General features: G+C 43.0%; 1 protein-coding gene across 4 annotated transcripts in view; it reads right to left on the reverse strand.

Annotated features, from left to right (window-relative positions):
- The window catches only part of LAMA3 (laminin subunit alpha 3), a 253,384-nt gene that overhangs the window by 164,565 nt on the left and 68,415 nt on the right, over positions 1 to 20,404 (reverse strand). For all 4 annotated transcript variants that reach the window (XM_042239547.2, XM_060405225.1, XM_060405224.1 and 1 more), the window contains 5 exons: positions 16,260 to 16,375; positions 12,411 to 12,529; positions 8,023 to 8,113; positions 5,865 to 5,996; positions 3,859 to 3,924 (listed from right to left, as the gene is read on the reverse strand). In XM_042239547.2, the coding sequence (XP_042095481.1) occupies positions 3,859 to 3,924; positions 5,865 to 5,996; positions 8,023 to 8,113; positions 12,411 to 12,529; positions 16,260 to 16,375 (524 nt within the window). The remainder of the gene's footprint in view (positions 1 to 3,858; positions 3,925 to 5,864; positions 5,997 to 8,022; positions 8,114 to 12,410; positions 12,530 to 16,259; positions 16,376 to 20,404) is intronic.

Below are 20,404 nucleotides of genomic sequence, written 5' to 3' on the forward strand. Positions count from 1 at the left end.
GCATCACTCTCCTAAAGTAAGCACTTAGAGTCTTTCTGCAGCTGCTGATTTTACTCTTCATCACTCTTCATTTGAACTTGGAGGAATAAAAGAGTGCCCAGAGGCCAGTGTCCCTCTAGAGTGAATGTTTCGTGCATCCTTTCATTTTCAAAAAAAGCCCTTGAAGATGTGTCTACTAAACACGAACTTTCTAAAAATAAATGCCAAGTGGTTATAAATGATCACTTGGACCCAGAAAACCCCAATAATATCCAGGGTCATGTAAAGCTAAAAACATTCTGGCCTGGAAAAGGGTTCTGTCCTTTCACTTCAAGTCTCCTTTGTTTCAAGTGTCTGGAACTGAGCCTATGGAATTTCTAGAACATACTTCTCGATCTGGGCTGCACACTGGAATCTCCTGGTAAAACATCTTTGCCTGGGTGTGGAATCCCAAACTCAAGAGATGCTGATAGAGTCCCGGGATCTGTAAACTAAGGCCTGAGGCCCAGATCCTTTTGTTTCAGTAGACAAAGTTTTATTGGAACACAGCCAAGCTCATTCATTCGTGTATTGTCTATTCTTTTCATGTTACAACAGCAGAGTTGAGTACATGCAACTTTGCCTACAAAGCTGAAAATATTTACTATATCTTTACAGGAAAGTCTGCCAACCATGAAATACAAATTTCTTCTAACCAGAGCAGTGGTTCTTAACAAGAGACATACACCAGAATCATCTAGAAAATATGTTCAAAATACCAGCCTGAACTTCATCCCTGGAAATCTTCCCAGGTGGCACTAATGAAACCCACCTGCCAATGCAGGAGACATAAAAGAAGCTGGTTCGATCCCTGGGTTAGGGAAGACCCCCTGGAGGAGGGCATGGCAACCCACTCCAGTATTCTTACCTGGAGAATCCCATGGACAGAGGGGCCTGGTGGGTTAGAGTCCACGGGGTCACAAAGAGTCGGACAGGACTGAAACCACTTGGCACGCATGCAAGAGACAGGCCAGAATCATCTAGAAAATCTGTTCAAAATACCAGGCTGAACGTCACCCTGGAAATCTAGATTTAAAATCTGAGGGTGAAACACAGGCATTTACATTTTGTAAAAGCAGGTTCTTAAACACAGCTTTATTTAAGAAGCACTGAGAAGACATGAAAGCATTAATGGGCCTCAATGAATTAAAATCCTCAGGGATGGGAGAGACCTGGTATCATCCAGTGTTGTATATCTCCTGGCAGCTGAGATGTTTGTGTTCCTAAGGTTCACTGCTGCCAGAAGTCAGGCCCCAAACTGGGTGTTTTTAAAGTGCATTAGTAGAAAATAAAATTGAACGGGATCTCTCTGATTTCAAATTCCCAAATAAATCTAACTGCGTTAAGTGGAATTTCTTTTCCTCAAGGCTGTGTTCTGAGGCTTCCCTAATATTCTGTAACAGAAGTCTGAACTTTCCTTCAAATTCAATTAAATTTCCTTCCCTAAGTCACCACCAGCCTATCTGGGGAGAAAAGGGAACAGAACAACAAAGGGATTACTGGAAACAGACCAGAAACAGAGTATCTAAAACATGCTTGTGGAAGGAGACCAGCGATGTATCATAATCCAGGCTCAAAAGCTGAGCCCCATTCTAGTCAAACACGGCAAACACTTAAGGACACACCTGCTGTACCCACTATGGGTAGAAAACCATGCCGTGGGGATCAGAAAGTAAGTCAGGCACAGCTACGGTCCCTGAGTGACCAAGTGTGTGTGCGCATGCATGCTCAGTTGCTTCAGCTGTGTCTGACTCTTTGCAACCCCATGGACTGTAACCCGCCAGGATCCTCTGTCCATGGGATTTCCCAGGCAAGAATACTGGAGTAGGTTGCCATTTCTTCCCCCAGGGGATCTTCCTGACCCAGAGATCGAACCCCCATCTCCTGTGTCTTCTGTACTGCACATGGACTCAGTTCAGTTAGTTCAGTCGCTCAGTCGTGTCCGACTCTTTGCAACCCCATGAATCGCAGCACGCCAGGCCTCCCTGTCCATCACCAACTCCTGGAGTTCACCCAAACTCATGTCCATCAAGTTGGTGACGCCATCCAGCCATCTCATCCTCTATCATCCCCTTCTCCTCCTGCCCCCAATCCCTCCCAGCATCAGAATCTTATCCAATGAGTCAACTCTTTGCAAGAGGTGGCTGAACTATTGGAGTTTCAGCTTTAGCATCATTCCTTCCAAAGAACACCCAAGACTGATCTCCTTTAGAATGGACTGGTTGGATCTCCTTGCAGTCCAAGGGACTCTCAAGAGGCTTCTCCAACACCACAGTTCAAAAGCATCAATTATACGGTGCTCAGCTTTCTTCACAGTCCAACTCTCACATCCATACATGTTGCTGCTGCTGCTACTAAGCCGCTTCAGTTGTGTCCGACTCTTAGCGACCCCATGGACTGCAGCCTACCAGGCTCCTCCACCCATGAGATTTTCCAGCCAAGAGTACTGGAGTGGGTTGCCATAGCCTTGACTAGACAGACCTTTGTTGGCAAAGTAAGCAGATGGATTCAATTCAGTTCAGTCGCTCAGTCGTGTCCAACTCTTTGCAACCCCATGAATCGCAGCACACCAGGCCTCCCTGTCCATCACCAACTCCCGGAGTTCACTCAGACTCACGCCCATCGAGTCAGTGATGCCATCCAGCCATCTCATCCTCTGTCGTCCCCTTCTCCTCCTGCCCCCAATCCCTCCCAGCATCAGACTTCTCTTTAAATAAATTAGTACCTTTTTGTGACCCTTTTAATGAGATTAAATGAACAGAAATCTGGCCAACCTTTATTATAGGCAGTTAGTAACTTCAAATATTCCCCCAAGTAATCCTGAATCTGTGAGATCCATCACCTGCCTTTGGAAATTCTTAACTGGAATATTTTACACCAATAATACAAGACATGGCCTGAGGGATGCGTAAGTTCCCCATTGTGAATGATTCCCATTTAAAAGGGGCACCTTGTACAAGACACAACCCTGCATGTTAATCATCTAACACATTTGTTATTTTACTTGTTTATATGTTAAATATGTTACCTTATGAGTTGCCCTCACCCTACCCCCAACCAAAATATACGTTGTATAAGCTGCAGGAGAGCTGGGAAATTTATTTCACTGCTAAGTCCCCTGCAGCCAGAACGGTGTCAGACACATAGTAGGTGCTCACAAAACACGTGCAGAATCAGGTATTACGTAGGCAGAGCGCCTCTCCACCCCAAAGCCTGCTTCCGCACACTCTTCCCTGGGCACTTTTCCAGCTGCCGCAGCTCCTTGGCCCCCCTGCAGGCCAGGTCCTGAGAGTTAATGCCCCAGAGGCAGCCCTCCCCACCCGGCAGGTGACTGAAGTTCTCCATTCAGCTGGGGGAATGCTGAGCAAGTTCTCTGCTGTCTCCCAGAGCTGCCAAGAGGGTTACAGCTCCAGGAGCTACCGTAGGACCAAGCTCGCTAAGGCAACTTCAAAAAGGCCCCCTTCAGTCTCAGACTCTCTCCCTTACTGATGTTTCCTGGGGTCACCTCCCAAATGAACTGCTTGCACCCAGTCCCTTTCTCAGAGTCCCTTCATGGAGAACCAAGACGGCAGGCAGCTGACTGTCACGGAAGCTTTCTGAGCAAACTGGAGACAGACAATCCAAATGGCTTAGTCCCCTTCATCAGGCAGTGCCTTTGCAAAGCATAGACAGGATTACAGAATGAAGGGGCAGGGGGGTGAGGAGTCCAAACGCAACACACCCACAAGGCACCACCAAGCTCCCGTAAGAATGATTTGAACTTGGACATAGCCATGTGTGTAGAAGAAGGAATATGGAGAACATTTTTACTGAAGTTAAACCAAGTGAGAAATTACTTGCCTTTTATTATATCTCCAGCTACTGGATCCTCTGGACTTGGAGTAGAAATAGGAAGGATGGGAATTCCTAGAAAAATAGTTTATTGAAAAATACAGAGAAAAATTCAGGACACAGCATAGTAAAACAGTAAATTGCAGTAACTAGGAAGATGCCCACTCCAACGTAGTGAAAGCAGTGTGTGAAAACCAACTGGAAAAAAAAAAAGGGAAATATTGCTACACTTAAAAGTGTAGTTATCTAGAATCAGGAAGGTCAGACGTGAGTGTGATGTGCATACTAATGAACAGAAATGGATATTCTGTGCTCACAATAGCTAAGTCCCAGTCAACTAGGGCTGAACTGGACTTCTTTCTAAAAATTAATTAACCAACATTGGCTGCCCTGGGTTTTCATTGGTGTGCGTGGGTTTCTCACTGCGGTGGCTTCTCCTGTGGCAGAGCACGGGCTCTAGGCTTGTGGGCTTCCGTAGTTGTGTTGCACAGGCCAAGCTGCCCCAAGGCATGTGGAATCTTCCTGGAGCAGGAATTGAACCTGTGTCCTCTGCACTAGCAGGTGGATTCTTAACCACTGGGCCACCAGAGAAGTCCCTTTAGTATCTTTATTGTTCTTTAATATAAAATTGAGACTAGTTTTTAAAAAACGTTTCCTTACAAGTTTTTACTCTAAAACTTTGCTTATGAAAATACAATTTCTGCTCAGCCTCTGTCCAATAATTAAGGATTCTAAACTGATTAAGCCCTGATAATATTGCTATGTATGGGCTTAAAAGTCGGCTCCTTTAACTCTAAGATGGTTATATAATTTGTCCTCCAAACTGGGACATTCAACAGTGGAAGTGGGTCCTTACTGAACAGTAACCCTGGGACTGCAGGTGGGTACGGGGCCAGATGGTGACTACACACCAGATGGGGCCACACACATCCTGTCTGCACAGCCTCAAAACTCAATGTGATTTTCCCAGGATAGTAAAACTGTGAGGTGGGAATGGGCAACAACTAAGGTCTCAGTGTGGCAGCCTCTTCCTGAGACAGTGTTTCTCTGTCCTGACACCAAACTCCAGTTTCTACGCTAACGCAGAACAAACAGAACCAGGCTCCTGCCCCAACCTGCACAGCAGATTTCAGACTCTCCTGCTCCGTGCTCTCCGGACAGTAAGGACAGTAAAGGATCTGCCTGCAATGTGGGAGACCTGGGTTCCATCCCTGGGTTGGGAAGATCCCCTGGAGAACGGAATGGCAACCCACTCCTGTATTCTTGCCTGGAGAATCCCGTGGATAGAGGCTATAGTCCACAGGGTCCCAAAGAGACAGACATGACTGAGCGACTAACACACTTGCTCCCTGTTCTACAGTGTTTCTAACAGATACTATTTCTTCTCTCTGAGGTACTGAGCCATTCTCTTAGGTCATGACAATAGGGTGAGATGGGCGGCTCCCCTGTAAAGTGGGTAAGAGCAGAAACATCCCTTGCCCACCAGAAATACAACATACACACGTGTGTGTGCAAACAAGTATCTGGAAGCCCATGACATTTTTTCTAGGTTTATGTAAAAAAACTTCACACATGGATTACTATTACGTTGAAATTGCCAATATTTGCCCCTTAGGTCATGTCTATGGTACAGCCTAATACTTTGCAGATAAATAACATACATACTTATGTACAACATACTTATATACATACATACTTACATATACATACATACATACATACATACATACATACAACATACTTATATACAACATACTTATATAAAGGTAATGTTCCAAACTTTGGGAAACACTTCCACACAAATACTGGGTTGGCCAAAAAATTCATCTGGGTTTTCCTGTAACATCTTACGGAAAAATAAGAACGTAGTTTTGGCCAACCCAATACAGCCTTCCTGGCCCTATTTCTGTCCCCCTTTCTTTCCCCACCCCACCTGCCACGCCCTCAGGGGTTGATGCACAAAGCCCAGGTAAGAGCCAAGGAGCCAGGCCTCCCCTTCTACCACCAGGACTTACTGGAGCAAACTGGGAAATGATAGTAGCCGGCCGCACACTCCTCACAGTGGTCTCCGCGGAAGTTGGGCCTGCAGGTGCAGCGGCCGGAGCCCTGCTCACAGTCCTCTGCACGCTCCGGGTGGCAGCTGCAGGCTAAGAGAAACCCCGGTTTCAGAGGGTCCGTCCTTCATTGCACCTCTTAAGGCCAATATTTCTTAATGTCCTTATTACTGGGTTGATTGAAAAGGTCATTCGGGTATTTTCATAAGGTGCTACGGAAAAACCCAAACTGACTTTTTGGCCAATCCAGTCCTTCATCGTTGGTCCACATGTGTTCCTGAAAGGGCACTGCTTTCCACTTCATAGCTGGTGGACGGTTTGCAGAGACCCAACCCCGCGGCCCTCAGAGACTGGCTTTAATGAGCAGCCACACTGGGAAGGCCTCTGGGATGTGGTTTATGATGTGAGCACCACCCACCTCACCATGCAAGAGGCAAAAGGCACTGTTCCCCCATTGGAGGGGCTGGGTGGACAGAGCCTCTCCTGGCTATGAGCCAGCTGCCAATGTCCAGAGAGCTCCTCGTTACACAGCTGTGTTGTGGACATGAGTGTGAGATGCCTAGACACTGATATATAATCCGTGGACAGCACAGCAAGATCACACCCATAATCCAAATGTTAGAATCAGATGATAAGACTCACTGAAGGCAGCTTTTGTGACCGACATGATGGTCAGGTTTGCACTCCAGAGGGACAGACTTGGGCTGTAAAATGCTCGGTAATGCCCTCATGTCCCCTGACCTAGCCAAAGTCCTCACCTTGGGCAGTGAAAATACTGTCACAGCTCAGCTGAGTACCTGTGCAGTGAGGACCTGGGAGGCTGAGGAAGTCATGAGCACCAAGCATCCCCCAAGCCTGGCCTCTCCTGAGGTCCTTTGTTTAATTTGGTATTACTCATGTGTCCAGTGGTTTCTTAATGCTATGCCTCTAACACCTCCAGGAGACCATTTCAGTGACAAAGAAAGAAACTAGAAAAGTGATAGAAAACTGAGGTTCCTAATAAGGCAAGACTATATTCACAATGTCCTGTTTTCCTTAGCCAAGGCCTGTTTTTTGTGAACACAAGAAAAATGATGGGCGTACTTGATGGGATGATGTGGAAGATCAAGGGAAAACAGAGACCCACTTTTAACAATGATGATGCCCTCCAACCTTAATGATACAATGAATGAATCTGGGGGGAAGGTGGGCATGGAAGTCAACTTCAGGAATGGAATTGTTTTCTAACTGAATCAAAGAACTTTCACATGCTGAACAAAGTTCATAATCTGACCTATGGCTGATAATTGCACAGGGGGAAAAAAGTGGTGTTTCTCTGTACAATGGAAGCGGTAGGTTACAGCGGCACTGGGCAGATATGAGTAATATCCTAACCTACGAGTTAGTGGTTCTGTCACCTGGGCGAAAATATTTAACCACTAAGACCCTTCAATTTTTCTACATCTAAAAAGGAGACTAATAATACATTAAGTTTGTTGTGAGAAAAGAACTTTGTGAAATTATTTAGGCAATGCCTTGTATACAGCAAGGGCTCAATGAATCATAACTATTTTGAATATTATGACTATTCGTAAATCCTTATGAAACCATTGCTGTGTGTCTTATGCTAATTCTGATGAAATCTGAAATTACTGGAGATCACAGAAACATTTCAAAACAACAGAAAACAGGCCTAGTATGGGACAGGCCCAAGTCTCAGTATTCTCCCAGGTGGTTTTTTGGTGTGTTTCTTTTTAAAAAAATTATTTTCTTCTTATTGTTGTTTATTTTTTCTTTTGTGGCCATGCTATATGGCATGTAGGATCTTAGTTCCCTAACCAGGGGTCAAATCCATGACCCCTGCACTGGAAGCGTAGTCCTGACCACTGGACTGTCAGGGAAATCCCTTCCTAGGTGGTTTTGATGGCAATTCACTTAATCTTAGAGACTAGATTATCATTTGCATTTATATAGAAGAAATCTGATTCTCAGAGATACATGTAACTGAGGTCACACAGTTAGTGGAGTAGAACCAATAATATGAAGAGAGAGAGAAAACAAAAGGAATTTTTAGCCAATCATAATTTAGACCAATGTTCTCTCTGAAGTCTAAGACACACCAAATTGGAATGAAACTTACGAATGCAGCCATCGGGGGCGTGGACCGGAATGCCATAAGGGCGATAATAGCCCTTAGCACACTTCTCACAGTTTACACCGGCTGTGTTATGCTAGAAAGAAACAAAAGAAACTTAGAGGGAAGAATACAGGAGAAGCCCTTATTTTGTGCTATTCATCCTGAGAAATAATTCTGTCATACACAACTGTAATGTTAAAATCACTGAAGAAAAAAAGAGCACAGATCTTGACCTTGAGTCTCCAAGATCTATCACAGGACACTGGCTCGAACTTGGCTCTGGAATTTTTTCCCATTGGAAGAGGAAATGAGACCACGAACTGAACAGGCCAAGTTTTCCTCGCTACCTCTTACTGAAGCACCTGATATCTGAGTGAGCAAAAACTCCAGAGGGCCACTCTTCCAAGCTTCATTCGACAGTGATGAATGGATAATAGATCACCTTTAGGTTTAACCCTGGGAATAAAGGGCCACGTGTGTATTTTTATCTTCTTCAGTTTTGAAACAAACTGCATCTATAACTCCTCCTCTCGTCATTCCAAAACTTTATCTTTGCTTTACTCTGAAACCATTTCCCAAACATTTCTGCTATGAGAATGGAAAATGTAGGCATGTGTCTCACACACAGAGCTCATTTTAAAGTACAATACAAGGCAGCCTTTTATATTTCACAGCTAATCCTTGTAATTGCCAGAAAATCAAATTACCCAGCATGCACCATCAATTTCCAAGAACTATAAATGATGGATCTAGCTCAATTCTGTCCCCCTTCCCAATTTGGAAACAATCAGAAGGACAATATTCTTTCGTTAATGAAAGGAAAGGCAATAAGAAATTTTTAAAAAACAAATATAACACACTGATTCAAAAGGTGTCTGCATAGAACACAGAGAGAACAAGGACCCTTTCTGGATCCTCTTCCCTTTAATATGATTTTATTAATTACAGACTTTTATTTATTACCACTTCTTGTCCTGTGGGCTAAAATCTGAATTCACTTTAACACTGAGGTCAAAACCACATTGGCCACGTCTTTGACTTCATTTACATGCATAAACGTCTTGGGCAAATAGGAAACGGCTGTGGTCCACCTCTCCCATCAAATGCCAATGACCCCTCAACTCTGTTGTTGGCCACTATGGCTTCTGATAGAGCACATCAGGTTGAACTTGGGCCCCAATTTTTTTCTGATGACTAATGACGTTAAGCCCTTCATATGCTTATTGGCCACTCATATACCCACTTTTATGAAGTGTTTATTGTATGCTTATTGACCATTCATACATCCACTTTCTGTGAAGTGGATATTCAAACCATTTGCAATTGTATTAAGTTATTTGTCTTTTTATTACTGAGTTGTGGGAGTTCTTTATACATCCTGGATACCAACCAATCTTCAGATTGATGTTTTGGGAATATTTTCTCCCCATTCATGTCTTGCCTATTCATTTTCTGCAGTGCCTTTTGTGAGCAGAAGTTTTTCATTTTGATGAAGTCTAATTTGTTTATTTTTCATGGTTATTGTTTTCAGTGACCCAAGGAAACTTTGCTCATCCTCTGAATCATAAGGATTATCTCCTATATTTTTCTCTAAAGCTTAAAGTTTTAACTTTATTTTGGGTCTGATCCATATCAATTTAGTTTTTTGTGTATGTTTGAGATGAATGGTCAAAGTTAACCTTTTCCCCATATAAAATTCAGTTACTCCAGAACCATTTGTTGAAAGGACTTTCTCTTCTCTCCCCACCTCCTGCCATTAGATTGCCTCGGTACTTTTATCAAAAATAAAATGTCCATTGTGGACATAAAATGACCCAAGTCTGGGCCTGCTTCTGTGCTTCCTGTTGCGCTATGCTGATCTATGCTTCTAGCCTTACGTCACTAGCAGTGTTTCAGTTACTGTAGCTTTACAGTTAATCTTGAAGTATGATACGTTCTCCAGTTTTATTTAGTTTCTTCAAGACAACTTTGAATATTCTAGGTCATTTACATAACCATATAAACTTTAATCCACATGTCAAGAATTTCCATTAACTTTGTACAGCAATTTGGGGAAAACGGATATCTTAATACTACTGAGTCTTCTAATCCATAAATATGTTACCTTTTTCTATTTTATTTAGTTTTTTCTAGATTTCTCTCAGCAAAGCTTTTTAGCTTTAACAGAGAGGTCTTACATGTCTTTGGCTAAATTTGTTCCTGAGCATTTTATGGTTTTTAATACTATTTTTAATCAAGTTTTAATTTCATCTTCCTATTGTTTGCTACTAGTATATATAAATACAGTTAGTTTTTCTATATTGTCATTGTACCCTACAACATTACTAAATTCGCTTACTGGTTCTGGTAATTGTCTTGTATATCCTTAGGCTTTTTTATATAAACAATCGTGTCATCTCCAAATAGAAACAGTTCTACTAGTTCTGCTTCTTCCTTTCTGACCTTAATACTTTTTTCCCCTCGTCTTATGCAGTGGTTCGGTCCTCTAGGACACTGTCACAAGAATCCTTTCTTGTTCCCAACCTCTAGAAGGAAAGAGTTCAGTACTTCATCACTAACATGACGTCCATTATAGGGTTTTCATAAATATCCTTCATCAAATTTCAGACCGTCCAGGGCACCTGCAGCTTTTATGTGCACGCAAATCAACAGAAGGTCCTGTAATACAAAGCTTTAACAAGATCCTGGGATCTTCCACTTATTCACAAAGCCCAATGACTCACAGCAAACCTATGGTGCACATTTACTTGTATTTAATTAACTGTGATGACAGATGATATAAAATGTGTGGAGAGGGAGACATGCAGAGAATGGTGGGTCTCTCTGAGGGTGTGTATCCCTCAGTTCAGTTCAGTTCAGTTCAGTCGCTCAGTCGTGTCTGACTCTTTGCGACCCCATGAATTGCAGCACACCAGGCCTCCCTGTCCATCACCAACTCCCGGAGTTCACTCAGACTTACGTCCATTGAGTCAGTGATGCCATTCAGCCATCTCATCCTCTGTGTCCCCTTCTCCTCCTGCCCCCAATCCCTCCCAGCATCAGAGTCTTTTCCAATGAGTCAACTCTTCGCATGAGGTGGCCAAACTACTGGAGTTTCAGCTTTAGCATCATTCCTTCCAAATAAATCCCAGGGCTGATCTCCTTCAGAATGGACTGGTTGGATCTCCTTGCAGTCCAAGGGACTCTCAAGAGTCTTCTCCAACACCACAGTTCAAAAGCATCAATTCTTCGGCGCTCAGCCTTCTTCACAGTCCAACTCTCACATCCATACATGACCACAGGAAAAACCATAGCCTTAACTAGATGAACCTTAGTCAGCAAAGTAGTGTCTCTGCTTTTGAATACGCTATCTAGGTTGGTCATATCCCTGGTTCCATACAAATAGGTACCTCATGTAACATGCCTCTTTAATGGCAACATGAACAAAATACCTTTCTAAAAGCAAACAAGACAGAATATAGACTAAATTCATGAACATTTTACACAATTTTTAATGAATATCTCGAGGCAGATATACATACATACACCCTCCTCTTAGCTAAATTCCAGTGAACCCAATCATTCTACAGAAGGGATGAAGAATCAGTTCTTATTTGGTTTCAATGTCAATGGCAGACATCATTAACTGATCATGACGTACTTCCTCTAGACTCAGAATCCATTTGAAAATGGGATTTAAAGTCAGCATGGAAACTGATATGAATTTGTCCTATCTCAGAGCCTTTCTACTATAACATGGATAGCAGTCAAGATGAGAGGAATTCTCCCCTCCAATTAGGCAAAGGCCCAAAAATCTAATCAACAGTTTGGGCAAATATCCCTCAGTCCATTTTCCCTACAATCTCTAAATTACATCCAGCTAAGCAGGCTTTCTATGTACAAAAGTGGAGAAAGGGTGTCAGAAAATCCTTTCGATTGCATATCACTTTCTTGACATCATTTTAGTTATTTTTATTTTTAAGATTTCTTATAAATGTCTTTTTAAAATATTTTTATATATTATATATATTATTTACTTATTTATTTTTGGCTGTGCTGGGTCTTTGTTGCTGTATGGGCTTTTTTCTAGTTGCAGTGAGCCAGGGCTACACTCCAGCTGTGGTGCCAGGCTTCTCATTGCAGTGGCTTCTCCTGTGGAGTATGGGCTCTGGGGCACACGAGCATCAGTAGTTGCAGCTCCCAGGCTCTACAGCACAGGCTCTATAGTTGTGGTACACAGGCTTAATTGCTCTGTGGCACATGCATTATCTTTCTGGACTAGGGATCAATCCCATCTCTCCTGCACTGGCAGGCAGATTCTTTACCACAGCCACCAGGGAAGCTGGTGATATTGTTTTAGAGTAGGGCTTCCTGAATGTTCATTTCCTAGGCTGACTTAAATAGTGCCTTACCTGACAGTTAATGCAGACCCCTCCACCTGCATAGAGGCCTTGGATATTCAAGCTTGCCTGCTGCCTCTCCACATCCGGATCATAGTAACAGTCGGTGGAGTGTCCATGGCAGTTGCATGCTAAGGAAAGAGTATTCTAAGTTAGTACTGCATCGCGACTATGAGAGCCTCAGTAAATCCCCGCACCTCCTGCTCTGAGAGGATTACTGCCCACTGAACTACAAGAAAGTCCATTCTGGAACACCATGGATACCCTGAGTGGAAAATTCTAGAGACTTTTACACAAAGATCAGCCTACAACCATATGCAATTCATACTTTCTTTTGTTTAATATTAATTGGGAGAAAGTTTCTCTTTTCAAAAAAATAAGATATGTCATTACAACAAATTAAGATAAATCAACATGCCAAGGAGATCAAACCAGTCAATCCTAAAGGAAGTCAACCCTGAACCGGTGCTGAAGCTGAAGCTCCAATACTCTGGCCACCTAATGCAAAGAGCTGACTCACTGGAAAAGGCCCTGATGCTGGGAAAGATCGGAAGGCAGGAGGAGAAGGGGATGACAGAGGAGATGGTTGGATGGCATTAATGACTCAATGACATGAGTTTGAGCAAGCTGCAGGAGACGGTGATGGACAGGGAAGCCTGGCATGTTGCAGCTCATGGAGTCATATGGGTCATAAAGACTGAACTACAACAGGCCAGTTAAGCTGCACAAAGTGAATATTACTATTACTCCTACTGCCAAGGATAACCGAGTTCCTGATACACTACGGAAAGCACTACACGCATTATCTTATTTTATATACATAGTAACTTTCTAGGGGAGGTATGATGATGTTCATAGCCCAGATGGGGACGCTGAGGCTTAGAGAGGTTAAGGGAAGTATTCATTCACAGAGTTCACAAGTCAGACAGGCAGAATCCTGACTTTTCTTTCTGTGACTCCAAAATCTATTCTCTCAGTCAACATTCTAAGCCTTTCATCTCAGCTTTATCTATAATAGTGATTAAATGGAAGTAATCTTGACATCTAACCACAGGGAAATGGCTAAGCAAACAACAGTATATTTGCTTGACTGAGTTCTATGAAGTCAAGCACTGCTCATGTTTCGTTTGTAATAGAGCATGGTACCCTGCACACAGTAAGGACTCAACAAAACAAACACTTTTTAGATACTCTTGACTCAAGAATGACTATACCATGTGCCATCACAAAGTATGTCAAAGAGTTTTTAATGATACGGGAAAATATTTTTAAATACTAAGTGAAAAAGATCCAGATATAAAATTGTATAAAATAATATACTCTTGAGCATTTAAACTGTGTATGAAAAAATACTAGAATACCTAACAAAATATTAATAGTGGATCTCTTAGGGTAATGAAAGTATTAATGATTTTACTTTAAGAAATAATTTCCAAATTATTTACAATTAATACATGATACTTATAAAATTAGAAAATATAGTTTAAACCCATTTAGGATTTTCATCATTGCCAAGGTGAAAAAGATTTAACACAAGTAAAATTCTTCTTGTCTCTTAGGTAGAATATATATTCACTACATTCCACCTAGATTGAATTTTCTATCTTTCCAGGAATTTGTATAGTTTAATCAAGTTCTCAGATAAATCTATTAGGGAAGAAGATTGAGTTAGAATTCCAAATTAACCTGTTTTTTTAAGTCTCTATTGAATATGTTACAGCATTGCTTCTGTGTTATGTTTTGGTTTTTTGGCCCTGAGGAATGCAGATCTTAGCTCCCCAACCAGGAATCCAACTCACAGCCCCCTGCACTGGAAGGTGAAGTTCTAACCACTGGACCATCAGGGAAGTCCCCAGTTAATCGTGTTTCTAAGAGCTTGAACATTTTCTTATTTTCATTTCCTCAGTGGTGCCATGATTTTTTTTAGGCATTTCTATTTACTACATCAGTTATTTCTTCAGAGGTCTTTATTTTGAATTGCAGTAACTCACATGGAATTTAGACAGCATCTAACAAATATCTTACTAGGTCTGATTTCCACATGCAGCCTGTAATTTTTAACCATTTTGGCAAGTGTAAGAAAGTTAAAACCTTATGAAAGGAAATTATTTAAAAGTCATCAAAAATGTTGGAGTAAGCATGTCATTCACTGAGGGGTTCCATTAGTCTGGAAAACAAATCATATGACCAGTGTTGGAGTTTATGTGATAACATTTACTCAATCAAACTATTTTAAACCAGCATCTGAAAGTGTTGAAAGAAATGATCCTTGATTATTACTTTTCCCTCTTTTTGGCCTTATTATCTAGGGATAAGAAGTAGGGGATTCAATGAAAAGGAACCTGTTAGCTTTGACTATCAAGTGAGAATGGCCATCCAGGTAACACCCTGGACCTAGAGATCACCTGAGCATTCCCCCAGGGAGCATCCATACCTTCCAACAAGGCTAGCATCTCTCAAATCTCGCTTGGAACTTCTCATTAGAAATGCATTCTAAGTAATTCTGCTGGTTACAGAAATCACAGTCTTATTTCTTAACAGTTACAAGAATTTTTTGGCCAAAATGCTTTCTTACCCATCTAGTTAAAACAACAACAAAGCGAAAGTGTTAGTCACTCAGTTGTGTCCAACTCTTTGGGACCCCATGGCCTGTAGCCTACCAGGCTCCTCTGTCCATGGAATTCTCCAGGCAAGAATACTGGAGTACGTTGCCATGCCCTCCTCCAGGAGGGGATCTTCCTGAATCAAGGATCGAGCCTGGGTCTCCTGCATTGCAGGCAGATTCTTTACTGTCTGAGCCACCATGGAAGCCCCCTAGTTCAACAAACCTGGATCCAAACACCTTTTGGTCATTTCATAAAAGCAAATTCATCTTCAAATGCTAAGAATATTCAGGAAAAAATAAGCCACAATCTCCAAAGTCAATAATGACAAGTTAAAAATGTTTCTAATTTCTAGCAAATGGAATAAATATGTGAATTTCTAAGAAGATGGGTTTAAAAGAAAATCTTTAGTTGGCTCTCATACGGCTTGTTTGTTAAAATAACACTTTTTTTTTTTTTTTTTTTTTGCTTTATATTGTGCCCGTAATTAAAAGCAGCCTCTAGCCTTTCTTCCTTCCTTCCCTGGTCCCCTCCACCCTACATCCCCCTCAGTCCTAGTCCCTCAGTGCTTCCAGTTCTCTGTTTAGACATCAATCTCACCACCTTCTCTGGATGTCGGTCCTCAAAAAAATCAGGATTCCAACCCAGTATCATATCCTAAGAAACTGTAAGGGTTTAAAATTTAATAGTGGCTGCATCGCATTTTAGATTGCTAAAAAGAGAGGCCAATTGCCAAAGCACTCTGCCCAATCTTTGCATACAGTGAATGTTTAATATATATTTATATTAATGGTCATTATTGTTGCTATTTTTGTTCACATATTTCTATCTGAATTTAGAGTGGGGCACTTCTACCTCCAGTCGGTGAGTTACTCATTGGGATGGATAGTTCCGACTCCCGAGATTGACATGATCCTGCCCTGTTCACGAGCACAGGAAAAACACTGCCCTCAGTCCTTAGGCAGGCTTCCCAGGTGGCACTAGAAGAACCCGCCTACCAATGGAGACATAAGAGACGTGGGTTCGATCCCTGGGTTGGGAAGATTCCTTGGAGGAGGGCATGGCAACCCACTCCAATATACTTGCCTGGGAAATCCCATGAACAGAGAAGCCTGGCGGGCTACAGTCCATAAGGTTGCACAGAGTTGGACACAACTGAAGCAACTGAGCATGCATGCGTTCAGTCCTCAGGCAGAAATGAGGGAGGGGGGGTCATGGGCGGGGCCTTGCGCCCCAGGGTCCCTCCTCCAGGGCTCACCTTCACACTCATTGCTCTGCTTCCCCGTGGCGGGCCGCCAACGCCTCTGACTGTACCCCGTGCAACAGCGATCACATGTCTCCCCGCAAGTATTGTGCTGGCATTCACACCGAAACCTGGGCATATGACAAAGCAGATCTATTACTGAAAAGCTGTTTTTTTTTTAAATTGAAGATCAGCTGCTCCCATGTAAAAAAGTGAGTCATCATGGTCACCTATGGTACCACTGCGTGACTATGAGAACAAAGCACTTTGCATACGTTATTTCAAGTCCTTCCATCCTGCTTATTAACTCCACTTTACAGGTGGTGACACTAATATCCAGAGATATTTAAATATTTGCCAAAACTCAGGAGATGGTCAACAGAGAGCCAGATTTCAAACTGAAGTTTGTCTGACTTCAAACTCCCAGCTCTTCTCTGCCACCTTATATAATGATAAATCGACACAGGAGCAAGTGCTGAGGGTACTGAGGTGTGCGGAGTATCAACATCTTCACAAAAATCTAGAGTCACCTGTGAGATGGGTCAGATTTCTAACTTTCAACCTGGTGTCTGGCCCAGAGGTACAAAGAATGCAGGAGACAGTCACTCACAACATCTCAGAGAACCCTGCTTGAAGGGTCCAGCTCCAAAAAACAGCTCCATCACTGGGCCACAGCTCAGATTACTCAGCAAGGCAATGGGGTAAACACAAAATATCTATTTCAAAGAACTATTTTGTTGTTTTTCAATTGCTAAGTCGTGTCTGACTCTTTGTGACTCCACGAAAGTGAAAGTGAAGTCGCTCAATCATGTCCGACTCTTTGTGACCCCATGGATGCAGCCTACCAGGCTCCTCAGTCCATGGAATTCTCCAGGCAAGAGTACTGCAGTGGGTTGCCATTTCCATCTCCAGGGGATCTTCCCGACCCAGGGATCAAACCCAGGTCTCCCACAGTTAGACACTTTACCATCTGAGCCATCAGGGAAGCCTGTGACTCCATAGACTGCAGCATTCCAGGCTTTTCTGTCCTCCATTATCTCCCGGAGTTTGCTCAAATTCACATCCATTGAGTTGTTGATGTCATCCAACCATCTCACCCTCTGTCACCCTCTTCTACTCCTGCCCTCAATCTTTCCCAGCATCTGGGTCTTTTCCAATGACTCGGCTCTTTGCATCAGGTGGCCAAACTATTGGAGCTTCAGTTTCAGCATCAGTCCTTCTGAAGGAGGAAACAGACAGAACAGGCTCCATCTTGAAAGCAGGATTCCATCCTGGAACAGACTGTGGACTTTGAGCTATAAGCCCAGTATCTATGGAAATGACATACCAACTGGAAAAGCAGACCCCTCCGGATGGAAGAGCCCCAGGGCTCATACCTAGACACTCCGTTGCCTAAAAGAATATCCTAATTATCTGTGTAACCGAATAGAATCATAAATTCTATTAAGCTTATTGGGGTATGACTACAGGCCTACTGATAGTTGTCCACTGTTAACGACCTAGGCTTAAAGCATATGAATCACAGGTTTAAGGCATACAAATCACAGGTTAACTTTGATTGTATCTTTCCTTTGTTCAGACTAGTTTCAGAGAATTTGGGGAGGTGGGTTTGAGCGCGTACACTTAGGGTATATAAGGTTTCACAGAAACTGGTCGAGGTCCTTGGCTAAGAGGAGACTCTGCCTTGGGCCCACCACTGTAATAAACTGCATTCCACTATCTGCACTGTCCTTCTGAGTGAGTTTATTTCCCGGAACACATGGCTACAACACTTCCAATGAACATTCAGGGTTGAATTGACTGGTTTGCTCTCCTTGCAGTCCAAGGGACTCTCAAGAGTCTTCTCCAGCACCACAATTTGAAAGCATCAGTTCTTTGGTGCTCAGCCTTCTTTATGACGCAACTTTCACATCCATCCATGATTACTGGAAAAACCATAGCTTTGACTATACGAAACTTTGTTAGCAAAGGGATGTGTTGTCTGCTTTTTTTTTTTTTTTAAATGTCTCTGCTTTTTAATACGATGTCTAGGTTTGTCATAGCTTTTCCACTATAGACGTGCCTTAAAATGTTTCTAGGCTTAAATGAAATAGCTATAGTCATGGCACTGAATTAGAACTCCAAGCTCTGAGCTTCCATTCATCTGTGCTTGAAAGAGTATTCAAAACAGAGTCTAAGAAAATTCTTGGCTGTGCCCGTGGGGATCCCATTAATCCTTCCCAGGGGAGATGGGAATGTTACTCTCCTAAGAAAAGGCATCATCCTTCTCCCAACTCAGCTGCCTGTTAAAGCAGATGGACACAGATTTAACTGGCAGCACAGAACACCTAGAGTCCAAATGGGTTTTGGTCAGAGATGCACTTTCAGCTCATTGCCAATGAGGTATTTGCTTAAGCTGGACTGAACAAACATTTAGGGCAAACTGCTTAAAGAACATACAGTCTTATTATTCTTTTTTTTTTTTTTCTTTTTCTGGTATTATGGAGTCCAACTACTCTCTCTTTAAAAAAAACAACAACACGTATTTGCTTTTGGCAGCAGTGGGTCTTCACTGTCGTGTGCAGGCTTTTCTCTAGTGCTGGCGGGCGGGGGCTCCTCTTTATTTCAATGCTCAGGTTTCTCATTGCAGTGGCTTCTCTTGGTGAAGCTCCCAGGCTCTAGAGTGCAGGCTCAGCAGCGAGATGCTCAGGCTTAGCTGCTCCTCGGCACGTAGAATCTTCCCTGACCAGGGATCGAACCTGCATCCCCTGCATTGGCAGGCGGATTCTTTACCATTGGACCACCAGCGGAGTGCCCGACTGCTCTTACAGGGAGATCCATATTGAGTACAGAAAAAGAAGAGAGAGCTGGGAACCTGTTTGTATCATGTCGCCACCCCCAAATAATTGCTTTTGCTGATCCTCTCTCAGCCCAGGCTGATGACTGATGTAGAAAATTTACCCCTGTGCCTATTGGAAGGATGTTACTGAATATATTGTTGACTGGAGAATCCTCTTCATGACCATTCCATCCACCTCCAGGTACAGGTCTCATCTGGCCCCAGTGTCAACATTCACCTTCTCCTATACTACTGATACTTTTTAGATTATGATCATAGTGAAATATGAAACTGCACAGGTTTCCCTTTTTGAGTTGACTACTAGGAAGCTCAGAATTAAACCCATGATCCTTCCACATTTCTGGACATCAAAGTCAGCCTTGTACCCACAACTTGATTAAAGTCCTCTTTTGCCTTGCCACGGGTTCTACTTGATTGCTGATTGCCCAGCTGTGGCTCCCTCTGTTAGGTCACTGAATCCCCTTCCATGAATCATCTGTGCAGGTCAGCCTGTTGGGCAGAAGCCAACCAGCAGATGGGGAGGCAAGGCAGTTGTGCTAATGTAGACCAGTGGCTCTCTGAGCCTTTCACTGAGGGACGGAGAGGTATTTTGTCCAATGACACATGCCGGGAACAATTCACTGCGGAGTACAGAGCCCCTGCAGGTCTGCCAAGACCACAGGGCCAGCAGCTCATCCAAACGGGAAGCTTGGCCTCTCTCCAATGACTGCTCCTCCTCTCCTCTCCCACAGGGCACCACTTTATCTCAGGCTCAGAGACCTACAGAGAACTCTTTTCTCCTTCTCTTCCAACTCTGGACTTCCCTGATCCGGCTTCTAGTGCCTGAGGGCCCAACCGTTCAGGAGGTTACATGGCAGGGATATTTGATCATTAATAAGCAAACCCTTACTGATTAAGGACTGGTCGGTTGATAGATTCACAGTGCTATTTCAGAGAATACCACCTGATCCCTGAAAGGGGGCTGATAGCATTAGAGATTGTTTCAAGTTGGGCAGAAGGGCATCACCAACTTACCACATACACTGGTAGCTGTACGTGTAGCTAGGCCTTAGCAAACCTGTAGCTAGGCCTTAGCATTGTGTAGCCATGCACAAACTTGAACTTGACTAACAGTAAAATGTACCCCTGGTAAATGCTGCTATGGGGAATTGAACACTTTAAATTAAAACACTGAGAGACAAACATTACTATATCTAGCATCTGGTCATTTCTGGCTCTTCAGAGCATCCTTCTAGAAGTGATTAATGTGAGTGCATACAATTGCAGAGAGACACAGGTTTGATCTCTTGATTGGGAAGATCCCTTGGAGGAGGAAATGGCA

This window comes from Ovis aries, chromosome 23 (assembly GCF_016772045.2).
Source record: "Ovis aries strain OAR_USU_Benz2616 breed Rambouillet chromosome 23, ARS-UI_Ramb_v3.0, whole genome shotgun sequence".
Taxonomy (NCBI): Eukaryota; Metazoa; Chordata; class Mammalia; order Artiodactyla; family Bovidae; genus Ovis; species Ovis aries.